The following is a 21,053-nucleotide window of genomic DNA, read 5'->3' as shown; positions in this document are numbered from 1 at the left end:
ATATCCCATGGAGTAGTCTCCTTCTAACAATATACTTTATCCAGCGTTTCCATTGATGGAAGTATTTTTGGAACTCCTTTTTTGGGATAGCAAGCAGCTGCCTCGTCTTGGGTTTCCTCGACGTTTTGCAATCTTGTTGAGAATCTTCCACTGCAATGACAGCCTTGGTTTTGGGGTCATAGCCTTAGACCCATGATTACAACCGTTTTCAAAAGCTTTTGTCTTCCTTGACACAATCAAAGAGATCCTGCCACAGCTGAAATGAATCTTCTTTCTGAAATGACCACAGTCTACACACTTCCAAGTATTGTTATAAACAGAAGTGAGTGGTGACAGGATTCAAGGTAAATCTGTGTTAAGTGGCTTCACTCTGCATATTCTACCTCTGTTACCATAGCAACAGTGCTGATACTTTTTGATCATACCTTATATTCATTGCTCCTATACAAGTCAGTGAAGTGATGTCTTCTTTCCAGGGAACAGTGTCTGTGAGATGTTCTGGTGGATCCAAGTTTTAAATAGATGATTGGGTACAAGCTATTTGTGCGTATACACACACATACAGTTTCTCTCTCTCTTCCTCTCTGTTTTACTCCTTGTTCCTTTCTCTTACATTCCATTCCCCACTCTAATTCTCCTGTTATTCTCCCATTGAAAATATTAATCTTTAACTAATTAATACAGTTAATTTAACAAAAAGGCCTCAAATCTTTTTCTTAATTTGTCTTAATGAAAGAAGCATTGGATTGAATCTGTTTGGGATTTATGTATCTGCATATATATGTGTGTGTGTGTGTGTATTGCAGGAGTGGCTTTGTGGTAAGAAGCTTGCTTACCAATCACATGGTTCCGTGTTCAGTCCCACTGTGTGGCACCTTGGGCAGGTGTCTTCTACTATAGTCTTGGTCCGACCAAAGCCTTGGGAGTGGATTTGGTGGACAGAGACTGAAGTAAGCCTGTCGTATGGATATGTATGTATTTGTTATTTGTGTCTTTGTTTGTCCCTCCACCTCTTGACAACCGAAGTTGGTGTGTTTATGTCCCTGTAACTTAGCAGTTTGGCAGAAAGAGACCAACAGAACAAGGCTTACAAGGAATAAGTCTTGGGGTTGATTTATTCAACTAAAGGTGGTGCTCCAGCATGGCTGCTGTCAAATTACTGAAACAAAAGAATAAAAGAATAGGTATTATAAATAGACACACACACACATGTAAATTAGTGTGTTTGAGTATATTGTGTATGTCTTTTTTCTATACTTACATGGAACGGGTTTTCTCTAGCATAGGTTCTCAAGTTTGGTGTTGTAGTCCCTTGTTGAAGTTGAGCCTCTTGGGATCAACCTTCACTGCTTTCCTCAATCTTCTTTTTGCACAAGTTCCTTCCACATGGATCATTTGATACTTTTTTATCCAACTGTCATCCTCTGCATGCATAACAAATCCAAAGCAGTACAGTCTTCTTTAATCTTTCTCTGCATGCATTTACACACACACACACACACACAACTATATTTTTAAAAGTTAATTCAACTTGATATTTCAGTGTGGGGAGAGGACATGATCCAGAATGTTTTGGCTGGTACTGATCATCAGCTCTTCTTAGAAGATAAACCACAGCTGCGCAGAGATGAGGTGAGTGCTACTCATGTACACTTGTACATGACACTGTTGTTGTTGTTGTTGTTTTCACTACCCTGTTCAAATGTCATACACTTGTTGACACTATTGTTCTGTGTATATGGGCCAAGACACAAATGGCTCTTTCTTAACCCAAGCCATGGAGCTTCTTTTATACAACAAAATCCTAGTTTGGGTGTAGTTAATTGTGTTGTCAATACAAGAGAGATTGGTTGTGGGAGAACTAAGAACTCTCTTCTGCTCTGTATTGTTTTTTTTTTTAATTCATAATTACTGTTTTTCTAGACTAGTTCTTTGCTGTGGCTTTCAGAATTCATAGATCGTTAGCCACTACACACATTTTTTTCTCTCCTTGTTTTTTCTGTGTACCTTTCTGTAGAAGAGCGTAGGCTCGAAATGTAAAAGACTTTTTCTATTCCTGAGTGCTATACTAATACATCTGTTTGTTTTGTACACCACCTGTCTTCGTCTTTTGTTTTTTTCGTAAACTTTCCCTATATATATATATCATGGTGTTGTTTAAATTCCCAGATCACAGTGTTTGTTGGGTTTGGTGCCAGTTTGACCACAACTCAGGCTGATTTGGAACTGACTTTGGCCAAGGATGAAACTGTTGAAGGTTGTATTGGATACATTGCTTCCAAATGGGATGCCCTCCTACCTGGTTAGTATACCACATTTTCCATTGTAGGGTCACCCTTCTTCATTAGTATATCTGCATAATCATTTATAGTAGAGGTCATCCTTCTACTTGGTTTAATAAGTCAAGGTTTCTATTGTGGTGGGTAGAGTCTTTAGTTGCTTCCACTCCGAAAGACCCTGCTCTTCTGATCTATCTACTTTTTGCTGCTTTACATTGACACAAAGCATAATAACTGTTATGGCTCAATAAATCACCTCCAGTGCATTTCATCAGCGTGAAGAGATGGTTGTCTGACATCTATGACATGATTTGAATTCCAAAAATAAAAGAATGAAATGAAGTACTTTGATATTTTTGAGTCCAGCATTCTGCCATAATCTACTTCACTGATTGGCAGTTTCATGCTTGGAATCTTTTTGATTTGTAAGAAAATATGGATTTGAAACAAACATTATTATTATTATTATTAGGACAGTGAAAGGCTGCGAACTGTTAGTACACTGGACAAAATGCTAAGTGGTTCTTTTGTCTGTTCTTTACATTCTGAGCTAAAATTTTGCCAAACTCAACTTTGCCTTTCATTTTTCCAGGGTCGATAAATACCAGCAAACTACTGGAGTTGATGTAATCAACTTCCCCAGTCCCTTCAAAAACTGTTGGCCCTGTGTCAGACTTTGAAGCCATTATTAGAGTGGGGAATTGGCTGAATCATTGGAGAGGTGGAAAAAATGCCTTGTGGTATTTGTTTTAATTCTCTAAGTTCTGAGTTCAAATCCCAAAAGGTCAACTTTGCCTTTCATTCTTCTGTTGATATGATACCAGCCATAAGGCAGTGAGCTGGCAAAAGCGTTAACATGCCGGGCAAAATGCTTAGTGGTATTTCATCTGTCTTTACATTTTGAGTTCAAATTCTGCCGAGGTCGACTTAGCCTTTCATCCTTTTGGGGTTAAGTCCCAGTTGCGTGCTGGGGTCAATCTAATTGACTGGCCCCCTCCCTCAAAATTTTGTGCCTTGTGCCTAGAGTAGAAAAGATATAGTACCAGCCATGTACTGGGGTAATGGTCAATTTAATTGATTAACCCCTTCTAAAATTTTTAGCCTTTTGCCTATATTTGAAAAAATATTATTGCTGTGTCATTCTCATCATGTTTTTGTTTACCAGTGGAAGGTTGGCATCTCCGGAAAGTCTCATGGTGTGGTGAACCATCCACCATATTGAACCAGCTGTGGGCAACTCTGGAGAGTTGTCAGGTAAACCATGGAGATAGATTGCTCTGTGAACGAGGAAAACTGCCACAGAAGGTAAATTATCTCACTTATTAGTGGTCCCTAATTACCAAGGACATTTACAACTCTTTCAAGGGTCATAAAGGCTGCCCTCTGTAAAGTGTCTGTACAGCTTTTACTGCCAGGATTGTTTGTTGATAGCAAAAAGTTTGAGTTGTGGAGTTGGTTGTTACATTGGCTACCAGGTTGTTTAGTTCCAGGTCATTCCATAACTGACTAAACCTATCATCAGAAACATTCTGACCATGGCCATCTCTTTTTCTTTTCAGAAATAATGTAACTAAAACTACAATATTTAATGTGTTCTTTTTCCTTTAAGAGATTTGGATATGACACAAAAAAGATTTGGCTGCTATTTCTAGCATGTTCATCATCATCATCATTTAACATCTGTTTTCCATGCTGGCATGGGTTGGACAGTTTGACAAAAAACTGTTAAGCCAGGGAGGTGCATCAGGTTCCGATCTGATTGGCAAGTTATGAGCTACTTTGTTATGTGGTGGATTGGCCTGCTAGAAATAGCAATCAAATCTCAAATCATAATGACGCCCATTCCTGTCCCCATTGTCATACTTTAGCCCCTCATCATCTGGCAGAAAGCCACCTTTCTCAATGCTATTCACCCCATCTCAGTTAAAGGGGTTTCAGTACACTCTGTAAAGTGGTTGGCATTATGAGGGGCATCCAATTATAAAAACCATACCTGCATGGAAATGACTGTTAAATGATGAGACGTAGATGATTATGTTTCCAAAAAATGGGATTATCAGCTAAACAACAATTTAGAATGTCATCACAATTACAAGAAATGCTAATTGTTTCTACCTTTTGATGATGTAAAGACCAGGCTGTGTGGTAAGAAGCTTGCTTCCCAATTGTATGGTTTCAGGTTCAGTCCCACTGTGTACCACCTTGGGGAAGTGTGTGGAGTTGATAGACAGAAACTGAAAGATGTCTGTCATGTATGTGTGTGTGTGTGTGTGTGTATATATATATATATATATATATATGATTTGTGTCGTATTTTTCATCCACCATCACTTGATGGCCAGTGTTGGTTTGTTTACATCCCCACAACTTAATAGTTCAACAAAAAAAAACCCAACAAATATCAGGCGTAAAAACTCTAAAACAATCCTGGGGTTGATTTGTTCAACTAAAACCCTTCAAGACAGTGCCCCAGCATGGCCATGGTCAGACAACTGAAACAAGTAGATGATAAAAAGAACCTTATTTTGTTGATTAGTACTCTGTTCCCGAAAGAGCAGACATAACCAAAGGCGTTCCATCCATGATTAATCTTTTATTCTGAGTGTATCTTTAACTACATTACCCAAACTGCCCTTTACTATTTTAAGACTGTTGGGTGTAATTTCTCATAAAAGCTTTCTCTGTGGTTGTCTTGAATTGAACCTGTTACTACAATTTTGCATGACTACATCATCATCTGTGTTTCATTACAGGGTAACATCCTGATTTCAGCCTGGTTATTCCGGACCATCGATGATGAGCAAGCCGGAGTGCTGTCTTGGCTCACCATCACATTCCAAAGTACGTAACAAATTCTGTTGGGGTCAACCTTTGCCTTTCATTCTTTCAGGGTCTATAAAATAAAGTGCCAATCAAATACAAGGGTTGATTTTGTTAACACCTCTCCCCTCAAAACTGCTGGTCTTGTTCCTAATGTGAGAAGCAATTATTATTATTGATTAAAATAAGTACCAGTTGAGAACTAGGGTCGATGTGATTGGCTTACCCCTCGAAGCTCTGGCCATGTGCAAAAATTTGAAACCACAAGGCGGTGAGCTGGCAGAATCAATAGCACAATGGGTGAAATGCTTAGTGGTATTTCATCTGTTGCTACATTCTGAGTTCAGATTCCGCCAAGGTTGACTGTGCCTTTCATCCTATTGGGGTTGATAAATTAAGTACCAGTGAAACTATGGTTGACGTAATTGACTAGTCTCCTCCTCCCATTTTCAGGCCTTGTGCCTATGATAGAAAGGATTACTACTATATAAGGTGGCAATCTGGCAGAATTGTTAGTACCAGTGAAACACTGGGGTCAATGCAATCAGCTAGTCCCTCTCCCCTCCAAATATCAGACCTTGTTCCTTTAGTAGAAAGGATTATTATTATTACTATTAATTGTATTTTACATTTTTTCCTTGACAAAATTGTTTATGATTAATCCAAGGTTAACTCTGGATTAGTTGCTGTATGATACAGGGATCCCAAGCATGATCAACCTGTCTTTAGTGACTACATTTAGGGACTACATTTATTGACTACATTTATTCAATGTTTATTTTCCATTCTGGCATGGGTCAGATGGTTTGACAAGAACTGATATGCCAGAAGACTGTGTCGAGCTTCAATACCAGCTTTGGCATGGTTTCTACAGCTGGATGTCCTTCCTAATGTCAACCATTTTATAAAATGTACATGGTGCTTTTTACATGGCACCAGTGCAGTCACCAAGAAACTTGCAAGACCCCCCCCCCCCCCATCTTCAACTGAAGTAGAGGATGTAATATTGAAGGAGATGGATTTTATGCCAGATAGGTGATGAGATAGTAGGCTTTGAGGGAGATTTTAACTGCTATTTTTTTGTCAATCAAGGGGCACATTGAGGCTAGTGATAATGTTGTTGGTATTGTTGTGTAGGTTTGTGGAATGGCAGTGATAACAAAGCTGAGAAAGACAGCCCTATATTCCTGGATAACCTTGAAGTGAGCAAGATGAGTACACTTGAGGAGCTTAAGGTTCGACTGATGGAACTGCCCCAACTGGCTAGTGTCAACAACTATTATTACTTACGGTTGAAGGTGATGGAGGAAAACGAGATGAAAACCATCCTGAAAGGTCACAACAATACCATTCAGTAAGTACTATATATTGTTTATTAGGAATCGCTTTTATATCATTCACATGTATTATTGGGATCATCATCATATCATTCACTAGTCACCATCATACCATTCAGTATGCATTAACGGTCACTATTTGTGTATTCAAGGATGGTGGTGGATTAACAGATTTTGTATTTAGTGACATCTCTTGATGTTATGAGATGAAACCTTGTCACAGTTTGCTTAGCCATTGTCTTCTGATGGTTGATAAAACCTTCTTTCATGTATTGAGGTTGATTTCATTAACTATTCTCCATCCCTCATCTAAAATCTGAAGCAACGTCCCGACCCCGTAGCTTTCAAATTACTGTCAAATGTAATGCATATTTATTCACACTGTTTTGAATTAATCCTGTATTATCTTGTAGCTTTGAGATTTCAGTGATGCGGTTGTTTATTTTTAGAATGATGCTGTAGAGTAGGTGTGAGAGGCTGGGTCTAGTAAGTTTACATGTAAAGCAGGTAGAATATTTTGGGTCGGATATTGTTGGTTTAAATGTTAAAGGGTTAAAAATCAGTTTATAGTCTTTTTATGTATTAGAAAGCAAACTCATATGGTTCACTACAGATTAGGTGCCACTATCATATGACTAATTTCCTGTTTGAGAGTTCACAATCATAATCTCACTCATATATTCATATATATGTTTGGTTGGTTTCCATGTATAGTTCGATATAAAAACAAACTGGCGTGGCTGTGTGGTAAGAAGTTTGCTTTCCAACCACATGGTTCCGAGTTCAGTCCCACTGTGTGGCACCTTGGGCAAGTGTCTTCTACTATAATCTTGGGCTGACCAAAGCCTTGTGAATGGATTTGGTAGACAGAGACTGAAAGAAGCCTGTCATGTGTATATGTGTGTATGTCTACCATTGCTTGACAACCAATGCTGGTGTGTTTGTGTCCCTGTAACTTAGCGGTTCAGCAAAAGAGACCAATGAAATAAGTACTAGGTTTACAAAGAGTGAGTCCTGGGGATGATTTCTTTGACTAAAACCCTTTAGAGAAATGCTCCAGCATGGCTGGAGTCACATAAACGAAACAAGTAAAAGAATTAACTTGAAAGACCATTGAAATGCCTCTTCAGAGTAACATTTATTTTTACAAGGGAAAGGTTGACAGCTACGACTAGAGTTCAATGAAGGTGACAGAGCTGAAATGTGAGACATTGTCAACTTTTTCCTTGTAAAAGTAGTGTGTGTGTGTATGTATATATATATATATATTATTGATGCCAGGGATACCTGACTGGGTCCCATGCTGGTGACACTTAAAAGGCACCATCTGATTGTGGCTGATGCCAATGCCTTCTGATTAGCCTCCCATGCTGGTGGCACATAAAAATTACTATTCAAACGTGGCCAATGCTGCCTGACTGGCTCCCATACTGGTGACTCGGAGTGGTTGGTGTTAGGAAGGGCATCCAGCTGTAGAAACATTGCCAGATCAGATTGGAGCCTGGTGCAGCCTCCTTGCTTTCCAGACCTGTCAAACCGTCCAACCTATGCCAGCATGGAAAACAGACATTAAATGATGATGATGATGGTGTGTGTGTGTGTGTGCGTATATATATATATATATATATATACACACACACATATATATACACACACACACATGCGTGAAGGTGCATGGCTTAGTGGTTAAGGCATTCGGCTCACAATTGTAAGGCTGTGAGTTCAATTCCTGGTGATGCATTGTGTCCTTGAGCAAGACACTTTATTTCACGTTGCTCCATTCTACTCAGCTGGCAGAAATGAGTAGTACCTGTATTTCAAAGGGCCAACTTTGTCATATTCTGTTTCATGCTGAATCTCCCTGAGAACTACATTAAGGGTACACGTGTCTGTGGAGTGCTCAGCCACTTGCACGTTAATTTCATGAGCAAGCTGTCCATTGACCGTATCAGCTGGGACCCTCATTGTCGTAACCAAGAGAGTGCTCCATATATATATTCCATCTTTCATTTGCCATATGTAGATGAGAGAAAGAAAGAGCAAATCAATAGCAAAAAAGCTACAACTCATGTACAAAAAGCAACAAAAGCCTTAGGGATGTTCACTGTTCATATTATTAGGTTGACAGTCAAAGAAGGAAAACAGTCCTGACAAAGGACTATGTATTTCAGGTGCAGTACTTTGTCAGGTTCACAGACAAAAGACCAGGGAAGTGGAGAAAGACAGGAGGATAAGAGGAGAGTAATGGGGAAAGACTGCATGTGGGTAACTCACATATTTGATCTGTGAGAAGGGCTCCACAAGAACCTCAGCTGACATGTACCCTCTGAAATATATTGTTGTTCTCAGTTCTGTATTTTATATTTCAGAAATTTGAAGCTTCCAGACACTTGTCAGATTGGAGTTCAAGTCCTGGCAAAATCTGAAAACTTAAGGTAAGACTAGGATTTGTTTAAATTGTTGTAATTGTCATCATCAGATTAACAGATTATTAAACAATAGCAATGTATTTACACACCATCTGTCTTCCATGTTGGCATGGTTGGATTGTCTGATTGTTATGCTGCAATGTCTCCTTTGGCATAGTTTGTGTGATTGAATGCCCTTCATAAACACCAATCACTTTATGGAGAATACTGGTTCCAGCACTAGTGAGGCCATCTTGTAACTTGCAAGACTAAGATCCCTTTGACTGAGTCAGGTTAAAGTAAAGGAGACAAGGGGTTAGCTTTATGCTTGGTGATGAAAAGATAGAGTATGTAGGAAGGGGCCCAGAATAGATTTCTTGCTGCAGAAGAGATACATGGTTGCTCAAACTATGCAGGAATGGGTGGGAGTAATTGATGTGGAGTTGGAAAGAGACAAACAAAGTGATGATGAAATGTCAGGGTGAGCCTTGTGGGGAAGAAAGATTGGTGGGTATGGTTAGAGATAAGACAGGAGTTGAATTGTTCAACTCGTACCAGCATGGAAAACAGACGTTAAATGATGATAAATGAGCCTATTTGGTGTAAATCTGAATTGTATCTTCATTAAATTCTTCTTTCTCCCAAGTCCTTTAATGTAATATCTCACATTCTCCCAAAGTTATTTTTAGACTCTCCTAATGCCCATCCTGCCTGACACATTCCCAAACAGTGTACTCCTAATCATTTCTGTAATACTCCTAATATTCATTTATCTTTTCTTTATTGGGGACAGGCCTGAAGAAATCTTACTGACAATTAAACAGCGTTTGTGTGACAGTCGTGAATATAAGGACCCTGTTGAGATGGTTTGGGACACTGGCCAAGGAAACTCTGTTGACCACCTGAAAAGAACCATTGCCAATTTTCTCTTGATCCCGGAAAAAGACGTGCTGCTGGCCAAATACTTCCCTTCAAAGTGTGAGTGGACTGTGCTGAAGGACTCAAATACACAACACAACAATAAGGTAAGGGCATCTCATTGTTCAGTTATGTAGTCAGTTATTTGAACTTCCCCCATCAGAACCAGCCATCAACTACATATGGGCCCTGGCATAGATGTATGTTTAAGAAGTTTGTGTTGCAATCGCATAATTCCAGGGTTGTCTTCTAATCATAGCTTTAGGCTGACTAATAAACAAAGATTGTCAGATTGAACTTGTATTGTCTGGGAATAGACTAAAAATTTTTATATTTAGTGTTATGGCACCTAATCATGACCAACCCTATGTTTATTCAATTATAGGAGATCTAGAACCATGCTCTCCAATTTGCTTTTTGGAGACAGCAACCACATTGGCCTCAACTCATTACTGTTTCTTGCATGGCAAGCAAACTGTAAGGAGGCTTGCTCATTTGTTCTTATAGTTAAATTTAGTTTATAATAAGGATTTTAAATTAAGCTAATGAGAAATAGATATTCACTTGGATAGGATGTCAGCCTTTTGCAGGTAACATTTCCCAGATGTTATGGTGATACCTGTTTCTAGAGACATGTAGCAGGCATAAACTGGAGTAATATAAAATGTGTTCTGTCCTGGAATACAGACACGTTGTGAGTTTGAACTCCTGATCTGCCAACAATTAGTCTAATACACAGAAATGTGAGCAGGCATTACACCCATAGCCATCCCATCTTCTAGTCATCTGACATAGTGTATATAGGATTACATATATCAATGTGTCCTCCTTGGGGATGATTTGAGGTAAGGTGGTTTGTGTGATATTATATTGGCTGAAGAGAAGATAACCATCTCAAAATACATGCATTGCACAGCCTGGTCAGGTGGCGCTGTGGGCTGACTTGATGTATTTACACCTATTTGTCTACAGTGAGAAATTTTCTCCCTGACAAACACAATGACTGGCCTCCTTATGCTTGAGGCATATTTGAACTGGTAACAAGTTTGTATTTATTATATTACTATACTGTAGTCAAGCACGTGTGTCTGCCTGTATGTATGTAATAGTGCCACAACAATGTTCCATATCAGTGTAGTGTGATGTCTGTCTGACGATGTCACTTAAGTGTTTTGCTTGTACTTTTCAGAAAGGGACATCTAGATCTCGTCGTAAAAACCAACACAGAACTACACGTACCCAGTGCAATCCTTACTGCATCAAAGATGGAGATTTGATTGCTGTCAAAGTATGTGTCACTTTTCTATTGTTCTACATACATCACCACTAACACTAGCTACTGTTCTGCATTCAATACCACTAAAAATGTTCTATTTTCTACATACACCACTGAATTCTTCTCTCTCTCATCATCATCATTTAGAATCTGCCTTCCATGCTTTGCATGGGTTAAAGCATGGGTTAGTCAGTGTGACTGGAACTAGTAAGCCAGAGAGCTGCACCAGTTTCCAGTCTGATATGACATGGTTTCTATAGCTGGATGCCCTCCTTATGCCAACCACTCCAAGAGTGTAAAGGATATATTTTATGTGCCACTTACATAACACTATATGATACTAAAATTATCTTTCTTCTATATATCCACCACTACCACTGTTCTATAGACACTAGTACTGCTCTGTATCAAGCACTATCCTATATGTATTAATACAGATCTAATACAAACTTAGTGCAACTCTCAAGTACATTGGTGTCATTCATACTTGAACTGAAGTCCTCCTGTTGGTTTTTTTGGCAGCTCAATACAGATGTAATCTTAGTACTCTTCTCTGTGCCAAAATAATCAACATTATTCCAAATTCCTCATCTATATTGAGTCAAACTTAGCATGTATCATCTCTTCCTTCTCCAGGGAGAAGGGAAATATACTAGAAACTACTATTATTTGCTGAATGTAACATCAGTTTTGTGAGTGCTGTTTAGCCCTAGGCCAGTGCTAATCCAGTGGGCCTATTTGGTCAATGATCTATCAGCCACATTTTCCACCCTATTTTTTATACTATATCTATGAACTACAATAGCTGTGTCCTTCCTATTTTACAACTCTACAGTCGTGACCAAAAGTTTGAAACAGGTTAAAAGTTAAAATTTTTATGCATTTCGATTCAAATATAACTTTGGGCTTTTAATATAAAAATTCTAATTTTCAGACTTGTGTTCCAAACTTTTGGCCACGACTGTAGATATGAATTGATAGTCGTTATAATAGTAAGTTACAGGGACAGATAACTGCGTATAACCTCTCTGAACACAGCTTAGTTTCTCACATTTGTAGCTGACTGGTCCTGTGCTGGTGGCATGTAAAAAGCACCATTTGAGCATGGTCGTTGCCAGTGCTGCTACACTGGCTCCTGTGCCGGTGGCATGTAAAAAGCACCATTCAAGCGTGGCCGATGCCTGTACCGCCTGACTGCCGGTGGCACGTAAAAAGCACCCACTACACTCTTGGAGTGGTTGGCAACCAGCTGTAGAAACATTGCCAGATTGGATTGGAGCCTGGTGCAGCCTTCTGGCTTGCCAGCCCTCAGTCAAATCGTCCAACTCATGCCGGCATGGAAAGCGGATGTTAAACGACAACTATGATGATGATGAACCACATTACTTTCTGTACAACCTCTGTGTGTATGTGTGGAATGAAACTGGAGATTGGTGGAAATGTATCTCAAGTATGGATGCAGAATTTTCTGTAGTTTTGGTGGTTCAAAAAAATGTCTTTTTTATTCAACACACCTGTGATTTCAGATATTGGTTCCAATTTGACAACTGTTATGACTAAATCAACATTGCATGAAAATTTAAAACTGAAATCAGTTCAAGAAGATGGGATGGGAGTTAGAGATTTTACATAAGTTTTGTGTGTGTGTGCAGGAAGACTAAAAAATTAGGAGTATATTGGGAAAAGATGTTTGTTTAGTGATTAAGGTATTAACAAACTAACAGGGGTAAATATCAAGGTTAAAGCTATCCTTTCCTAATTAGAGGTATGTAATAGTTGCAGTCTGTCACTTGTGACACATCTTGTATTCCCAGGGTTTTAATATTTACTTTTATAGAAGGATGGTGATTGTTTCACTCAAGGTCAGCTCAATTAGCAGAGACGTTCCAGCCATGACTTTTAGTAAATAGCCCAACCCATGCCAGCATTAAAAAAGGACATTAAATGATTATGTATATCTATAACTACATCATCAAATATGATATTTAGCTGCTTTGTCAAACAGTACTGGAAAATGACAAGGAAAGATAAGTCCCTTGACTAAGTGATGTGGAGTGTATCTCTTGATCAGCAAGTGCCTGTGATATTTTAGGAATTGGGTATGTTACTCTGTCAGCTATTTATTTCTTTATTGCCCACAAGGGGACAAACAAGGACAGAGATTAAGTCAATTAAATCAATCCCCAGTGCGTAACTGGTACTTATTTAATTGACCCTGAAAGGATGAAAGGCAAAGTCGACCTCGATGGAATTTAGACTCAGAATGTAATGGCAGACGAAATACCACTAAGCATTTTGCCTGGCATGCTAACAATTCTGTCAGCTCACTGCCTTATTCTATCAGCCATTACTCCTCACTGTTGCATACTTACAGCAGACATGTACCTTATTTTTGTCTTTTCTAACCAGAACATCTCAGAGGAAACTGGTGAACTGATGGACTTCTCTACAGCCAAAGATGATGAGAACAAAGCAGAAATGAAGCTTCAAAATGGTCATTCAAAGGACGAGTATGTTTGAGATTTTCTATTTAATCATTTCCATAGAGTTAACAGAAATTGTTTATTCTTTCTCACACTGATGCACACACTTACCTATACAATGTTTAGTGGTATGGACCAACACACACTCACACACACTTAAATAAATTTATGTAGATGCATGTACCAACACATTCATGCATGAACATCTAGACTAAATGATAATCTGTCTGTTTGCCTCTCTGTTTTTGTAGATCATCCAATAAGAAGAACTGTGGAGTGGCTTCTGCCAGTAATCAAGACAACAAATCAGCAGTGACTAAGTCTCGCAAAGCTTGCCCTGAAGTTGGCCTTACTATCAAAGTGGATAAATTTACATAAAATCTTCAACTTTCACATTCTATCACTCAATTCTTTGTTATTTATTTTTTCCCTTAAAACCCCTAATTTTGTTCTCCTTTGTAGGGGTTAACATTTTGTTTTTAATAAACTCTTTGTCAATGATAATGAATGGAATGGACTTTTCCCTTCCCTCTCTTTGTCTCCCACTCCTATTGATTGCAAGAGTTGTTTTGAACTGGGATCAAATCTGTTCCCTTCTCCCCTATAATGTGTCCCCCAACACCTACTGTGTTTGCTGTTGGCCAACATTTTCTGATTTTTTTTTTTCCAAAACATATTTTTTAATAAAAACCAAAAATATAAATTCATGTTAATAAAAATAACATCAAAAAAAAAAAAAAAGAAAAAACAAAATGCTATTTTGGTCTGATTGGAATATTGTTTGATGGAAGTAGGTGCTTTGTGTTCTGGTCTTCGTTCTCTCTACATATCTCTATACAAGAGGTGCTATAGAAAGTGGTGTCTCTTCCCATTTGTACTTTTGCCAATGGCAAGGACGTTCCACTTTACTAAGATTTTCTCTCTACACATATCTCTTTTATATTTTATTTGTTCTAGTCATTAGACTGCAGCCATGCTGGAGGCACCAGCTTCAAGAATTTTAGTCAAATGAATTGATTGGAAAACTTTGGTTTTTCATTTTTTTAAGCCTGCTATATATTCTATTGGTTTCTTTTGCTGAACTGTTAAGTAACAGGGACATAAACACACCAACCACTAATTCTCAAGCAATGAGGGAATAATGACACTCATGCATGTGTACACACTCACTTATATGATGGCTTCTTTCCATTTTTGACTACCAAATCTACTCATAAGACTTAGGTTGACCCCAAAGCTATAGCAGAAGACACCCAAGGTGTCATACAGTGGGACTGAACCGGGAACCATGTGGTTGGGAAGCAAGCTTTTTACCTCACAGCCACATATATTAAATTATTATTTTAAAGCTAGTGTAAACTGCCAAACTGAACTGGAGATAATCATGCATAATAATGTGTCTGAAGGAATGGGGTTAGTGTGATAGTAGCGCCAATTGGAACTTGAATCGGGATAATTTTTAGCTGTGATAGAGATTAAATTTTGCATGGTTTAGATATGGATAATTTATTTGGTTTTTGTAATTGTGTGTGTGTGTGTGTATAGATGTAGGGTTAAGTAGTTCACTCTTGTATGGCACCTTGAAATGACCTAAGACTTTGTGTGGATTTGGCAGATGGAAATTGAAAGATGCTTGTGTGTGTGTGTGTGTGTGTGTGTGTGTGTGTGTGTGTGTGTCCTTGCCTTGATATTGTGTGGTAGCTGTAAATGCCAGTGGTGTCCTTTGTTTCCAACCTTCTGTGAAAATATGTCTGGTCATGGGCAGATATTATTACCTTACTCAGATGCAGCTGTGGGTTAGCAACAGGAAGGGCATTGGACTATAGAAAAATCTCTCAGCAAATTCTGACCTATGCAAGCATGAACACTGAAGGTGATGAAACCTGTACAGTGCATGTGCATGTTATACACACACATATATGGTGTCCATAAATTACCTTTACAATTTGAAAAAGTTAAAAAAAAAATCTCAAGTTGCATGGAGCCTACATGGGAGTCTTCTGATGTTTCTAATAAAACTTTTTGTTTGCATGTTTCCAATAAAATTTGCTGATTTTTTTCGCCCCCCTAATTGTAAGGGTAATTTATGGATACCTTGTATATTCAAAAACTGACATGAGAAATAAAAACCTGTTAAGTATTTTGAAGTCTGCTATGACAATAAATTTATTTGTAAGTGTTAAAATTTTCTGTAGATGTCTTTATAGGTCTTTGTAGAAAAGACCTATAGTGGTCTTTATAGAAAAGTCAGTTGCATTATTTAGCACTGGTGTCTTGCCAAGGAGATAGATCAAGTTCAACTACATTATGTCTACTCACATAAGGATTCCTGTAGAGAGAGAGAGAATTATGTCAATATTTACATCTTATTTCATTAAAAAATTTTTTATTAGCAATTATCATTATTAACCCTTAAATAAACTTTTCCCAAGTCTTCCTTCACTAACCAGGCCCTAGAAACGGTTTTTAAACCCAACCAAATGATCTAACTACCTCTCCTTTTATTTCTACTGCTCCCAGCCAGCCTCTTTCAGTCACAATTCCACCTCAACACTGAAAAACCGTTCACTTCATCTCCTCATTATAGCTGTTATGTCTGTCTGTGTAAAGTGAATCTGTTGCAGTTGGAAGTTACATTTAAACAAATTCAGATTATTCTGTCAAATGTAAAGCTTGTTCATTCACATTGCTTTCAAGATTTCGATGTGGTGATTGTTTATTTTCAGAATCACATTGTAGGGTAGGTGTGAGAGGCTGGATGTGGTCAGTTCAAACTGGCAGTCTGACAATGGCTTAGCTGGCCAAAACTTTGAAGTCACTGTCAATAATATTTTGGGTTTAAGAATAATATATGTATATATACGTATCTGACTCTCTTGATATATATATGTGTGTGTGTGTATATATATATATATATATATATATCATCATTTAACGCCTGTGTTCCATGCTAGCATGGGTGGGACGGTACCACAAAGGCCAACCAGGCTAAAGCCTGCACCAGACTTCCGTGACTTTTGGCAGGATTTTTACAGCTAGATGCTCTTCTTAACACCAACCACTCATCAAAGTAGACTTAGTGCTTTTTACATGGCACAGGCGAGGTCAGTTTTGGCAAAGTTTTTACTGCTGGATGTCCTTCCGAACACAGTGTGGACTGGGTGCTTTTAAGTGGCACCTTCACCGACAGGGTCATCAAGTACTTGCAAGACAAAAACTTTTAAGAGGGGAGTTGATGATGAAAAGTTTATAGTGAGGCAGCTACACACGTTATTTTCATTATTTAGCATATGTTTTCTATGCTGGCTGCATGTGATAGGTATTTGAGGATGCTTGTCAGTATATTTAGTCTCTTCAAACCAATTATAAAGGTTTTTATTTCTACCAGATCCTCCATGGCAGATAAAATGCTAACACAAGTAATGAAAAGATGTCATCAATAGCTATGTGCAGAACATAGCTATCACTTTGGCAATTTCTAAATTGCTGTGACTTTTGTTAGGGCCAAAACAACTGATGAATGTCAACTCCTGTGTCGTTCATTAACAAGCTATCAACGTTTGGTCAATGATTGAAGATCATAAAATCCCTTATACTTACAAATGACTGTTAACATGAAATGCTGACTTTGGAACTTTGCTCAACTTTGTGGTTCTCATTAATACTTTATGCATGTTCGTTAATTGTATTTGATACAGCTGATCTGTAATAGAAAATAATTTCATTAAATAACAAGATATTATGATGGATGTAAAAGTAATATGAAATACAAAGCATCATTTTGACATCTAATTTTCCAGGTTAGCATAGGTCTCCAACACCTCATCATCATCAATATCATCATTGTTTAATGTTTGCTTTTCCATGCTTGCATGGGTTAGATGGGATTTGTTACGGTGTATTTTCTACAGCTGGATTCCTTTCCTGTCATCAACCTTCCAAATGAGACAACATTTCTCTCATGGCTAAATATGTTTTCACAGAAAGATTGAAAACAAAGGACACCACTTTCATGATTGTGGCACTTGTTAACTATTATGCAATGTCAAGGTAAAGAGATGTAAGATATCAAACATGCACATATATGATGCTTTCATCAACCTGGGGTTACAGTAGAAGACTTTTGCTCAAGGTGCCACTCTGGGACAGCATGATGCTTATTAACTTAATATATTAAATAGAGGATACCATCACATCATACAGTTACTCTACTGAGTTGGCAGTCTACTCTGTCCTCCGTGGATGCACATGGCTGAGTGGTTAAGGTGTTGGACTCATGATTATGGTTTCAATTCCTGGACCAGGTGATACATTGTGTTTGTGAACAATATACTACATTTCATGTTGCTCCTGTCCATTCAGCTGGCAAAAATGAGTAATCCTGACAGACCAGCGTCCTGTCCAGGTTGGGAATATATACATCTGAGAAAACTCAAAGAGCCAGTTTCCAGGTTTTCTCAGATGTATATATTCCCAACCTTTAATCTTCATTATATAGCCATTGATGTCAAAGCTCCTTCCTCAGGAAGGAGCTTTATTATTATTATTATCTGCTTTCTGTAGTATTAAACATAGGAGACCACCATCACCACTACTGTGACCAAAACCATTTTAAAGATGAGAAACCAAATAATAATAAAGTTACCTTCAGAAAATACTTTCTCTTCCTCGTACCAATATCTGTCTCCAAACTTGAGGGCATGGAATTGCTTGGCCATTATACAGGCATAAGTTGGTCCTACTATCCCTCCTTTAACAGGGATCTCCGTTAAACCACCTACAACTAGATCTACATCATTTGGATGCCTGAAATAAATGGAGATAATCATTGTTTAGAAAGTATTAGAGATGTGTTGGTGTTTAACCCCCAGATTTAGTCTTCATCATATAGCCATTGATGTCAAACTCCCAAATCTGATTCCTGTCACACAGCTTTTGATGTTTAAACCTGAACCGAGTCAAAGGAAATCAAGCCATGGCCATACTCTCTCATTTTACCCAGGACTACATTATCTTATATGTTCTTTCTACTTTAGATATTATTTGGCTGCTATTTTTCTCTAGCTTTTCTGTTTTTTTTTTTACTGCAAAAATGGTTTCGTCATGTCATATAAACATGTGAATTACTGAAACAGATGGAAGGAATTTCAAACAACTGATTAGGAGTGTCAGAGGACAAACAGAAAATGTTACTGGTTCAGTACTGGTACTGTACTGAGCTACACTGAACTACATCAGATTGTATTGTCCTGATCCACACGGTAGTACACTTTATGCTAAAATAGTAGAGCCAAGACTCTCAAATTACACTCTACCTTCTTTAAAGGAAAGAAAGGATTCCTTGGACTGTATAGTTGATACACTATCTGAAGGATCATCATTGGAACCTTTTCGACCAGAAATCTATACACTCTACCTTCTTTAAAGGAAAGAAAGGATTCCTTGGACTGCATAGTTGATACACTATCTGAAGGATCATTTTTGGAACCTTTTCGACCAGAAATCTACACACTCTACCTTCTTTAAAGGAAAGAAAGGATTCATTGGACTGCATAGTTGATACACTATCTGAAGGATCATCATTGGAACCTTTTCGACCAGAAATCTACACACTCTACCTTCTTTAAAGGAAAGAAAGGATTCCTTGGTCTGCATAGTTGATACACTATCTGAAGGATCATCATTGGAACCTTTTCGACCAGAAATCTACACACTCTACCTTCTTTAAAGGAAAGAAAGGATTCCTTGGACTGCATAGTTGATTACACTATCTGAAGGATCATCATTGGAACCTTTTCGACCAGAAATCTACACACTTACCTTCTTTAAAGGAAAGAAAGGATTCCTTGGACTGCATAGTTGATACACTATCTGAAGGATCATCATTGGAACCTTTTCGACCAGAAATCTACACACTCTACCTTCTTTAAAGGAAAGAAAGGATTCCTTGGACTGCATAGTTGATACACTATCTGAAGGATCATCATTGGAACTTTTCGACCAGAAATCTACACACTCTACCTTCTTTAAAGGAAGAAAGGATTCCTTGGACTGCATAGTTGATACACTATCTGAAGGATCATCATGGAACCTTTTCGACCAGAAATCTACACACTCTACCTTCTTTAAAAAAGAAAAAGGATTCCTGGTCTGCATAGTTGATACACTATCTGAAGGATCATCATTGGAACCTTTTCGACCAGAAATCTACACACTCTACCTTCTTTAAAGGAAAGAAAGGATTCCTTGGACTGCATAGTTGATACACTATCTGAAGGATCATCATTGGAACCTTTTCGACCAGAAATCTACACACTCTACCTTCTTTAAAGGAAAGAAAGGATTCCTTGGACTGCATAGTTGATACACTATCTGAAGGATCATCATTGGAACCTTTTCGACCAGAAATCTACACACTCTACCTTCTTTAAAGGAAAGAAAAGATTCCTTGGACTGTATAGTTGAAACACTATCTGAAGGATCATCATTGGAACCTTTTTGACCAGAAATCTACACACTCTACCTTCTTTAAAGGAAAGAAAGGATTCCTTGGACTGCATAGTTGATACACTATCTGAAGGATCATCATTGGAACCTTTTCGACCAGAATCTACACACTCTACCTTCTTTAAAGGAAAGAAAGGATTCCTTGGTCTGCATAGTTGATACACTATCTGAAGGATCATCATTGGAACCTTTTTGACCAGAAATCTACACACTCTACCTTCTTTAAAGGAAAGAAAGGATTCCTTGGACTGCATAGTTGATACACTATCTGAAGGATCATCATTGGAACCTTTTCGACCAGAAATACACACTCTACCTTCTTTAAAGGAAAGAAAGGATTCCTTGGTCTGCATAGTTGATACACTATCTGAAGGATCATCATTGGAACCTTTTCGACCAGAAATCTACACACTCTACCTTCTTAAAGGAAAGAAAGGATTCCTTGGACTGCATAGTTGATACACTATCTGAAGGATCATCATTGGAACCTTTTCGACCAGAAATCTACACACTCTACCTTCTTTAAAGGAAAGAAAGGATTCCTTGGACTGCATAGTTGATACACTATCTGAAGGATCATCATTGGAACCTTTTCGACCAGAAATCTATACAATCTACCTTCTTTAAAGGAAAGAAAGGATTCCTTGGACTGCATAGTTGATACACTATCTGAAGGATCATCATTGGAACCTTTTCGACCAGAAATCTACACACTCTACCTTCTTTAAAGGAAAGAAAAGATTCCTTGGACTGTATAGTTGAAACACTATCTGAAGGATCATCATTGGAACCTTTTTGACCAGAAATCTACACACTCTACCTTCTTTAAAGGAAAGAAAGGATTCCTTGGACTGCATAGTTGATACACTATCTGAAGGATCATCATTGGAACCTTTTCGACAGAAATCTACACACTCTACCTTCTTTAAAGAAAGAAAGGATTCCTTGGACTGCATAGTTGATACACTATCTGAAGGATCATCATTGGAACCTTTTCGACCAGAAATCTACACACTCTACCTTCT

The 21,053-nt window shown here is 38.1% G+C and overlaps 2 protein-coding genes across 2 annotated transcripts in view; one reads left to right on the top strand and one right to left on the bottom strand.

The window, feature by feature from the left end:
- The window catches only part of LOC115216433 (ubiquitin carboxyl-terminal hydrolase 40), a 60,048-nt gene extending 45,801 nt beyond the window's left edge, over positions 1-14,247 (top strand). Inside the window, exons 23-32 of the mRNA XM_029785765.2 lie at positions 1,544-1,632; positions 2,170-2,302; positions 3,445-3,584; positions 5,033-5,120; positions 6,237-6,453; positions 8,806-8,871; positions 9,638-9,869; positions 10,952-11,050; positions 13,448-13,548; positions 13,773-14,247. Coding sequence (XP_029641625.1) covers positions 1,544-1,632; positions 2,170-2,302; positions 3,445-3,584; positions 5,033-5,120; positions 6,237-6,453; positions 8,806-8,871; positions 9,638-9,869; positions 10,952-11,050; positions 13,448-13,548; positions 13,773-13,899 — 1,292 coding nt within the window. The 3' untranslated portion in view covers positions 13,900-14,247. The remainder of the gene's footprint in view (positions 1-1,543; positions 1,633-2,169; positions 2,303-3,444; positions 3,585-5,032; positions 5,121-6,236; positions 6,454-8,805; positions 8,872-9,637; positions 9,870-10,951; positions 11,051-13,447; positions 13,549-13,772) is intronic.
- A 1,401-nt stretch (positions 14,248-15,648) lies between these two features.
- The window catches only part of LOC115216508 (chorion peroxidase-like), a 39,718-nt gene continuing 34,313 nt past the window's right edge, over positions 15,649-21,053 (bottom strand). Inside the window, exons 12-14 of the mRNA XM_029785944.2 lie at positions 18,167-18,327; positions 17,122-17,224; positions 15,649-15,850 (exon numbers count right to left, since the gene is read on the bottom strand). Of these exons, the coding sequence (XP_029641804.1) occupies positions 15,778-15,850; positions 17,122-17,224; positions 18,167-18,327 (337 nt within the window). The 3' untranslated portion in view covers positions 15,649-15,777. The remainder of the gene's footprint in view (positions 15,851-17,121; positions 17,225-18,166; positions 18,328-21,053) is intronic.

This window comes from Octopus sinensis, linkage group LG10 (genome assembly GCF_006345805.1).
Source record: "Octopus sinensis linkage group LG10, ASM634580v1, whole genome shotgun sequence".
NCBI classification, from domain to species: domain Eukaryota; kingdom Metazoa; phylum Mollusca; class Cephalopoda; order Octopoda; family Octopodidae; genus Octopus; species Octopus sinensis.
This window is presented reverse-complemented; position numbering and strand designations above follow the sequence as displayed.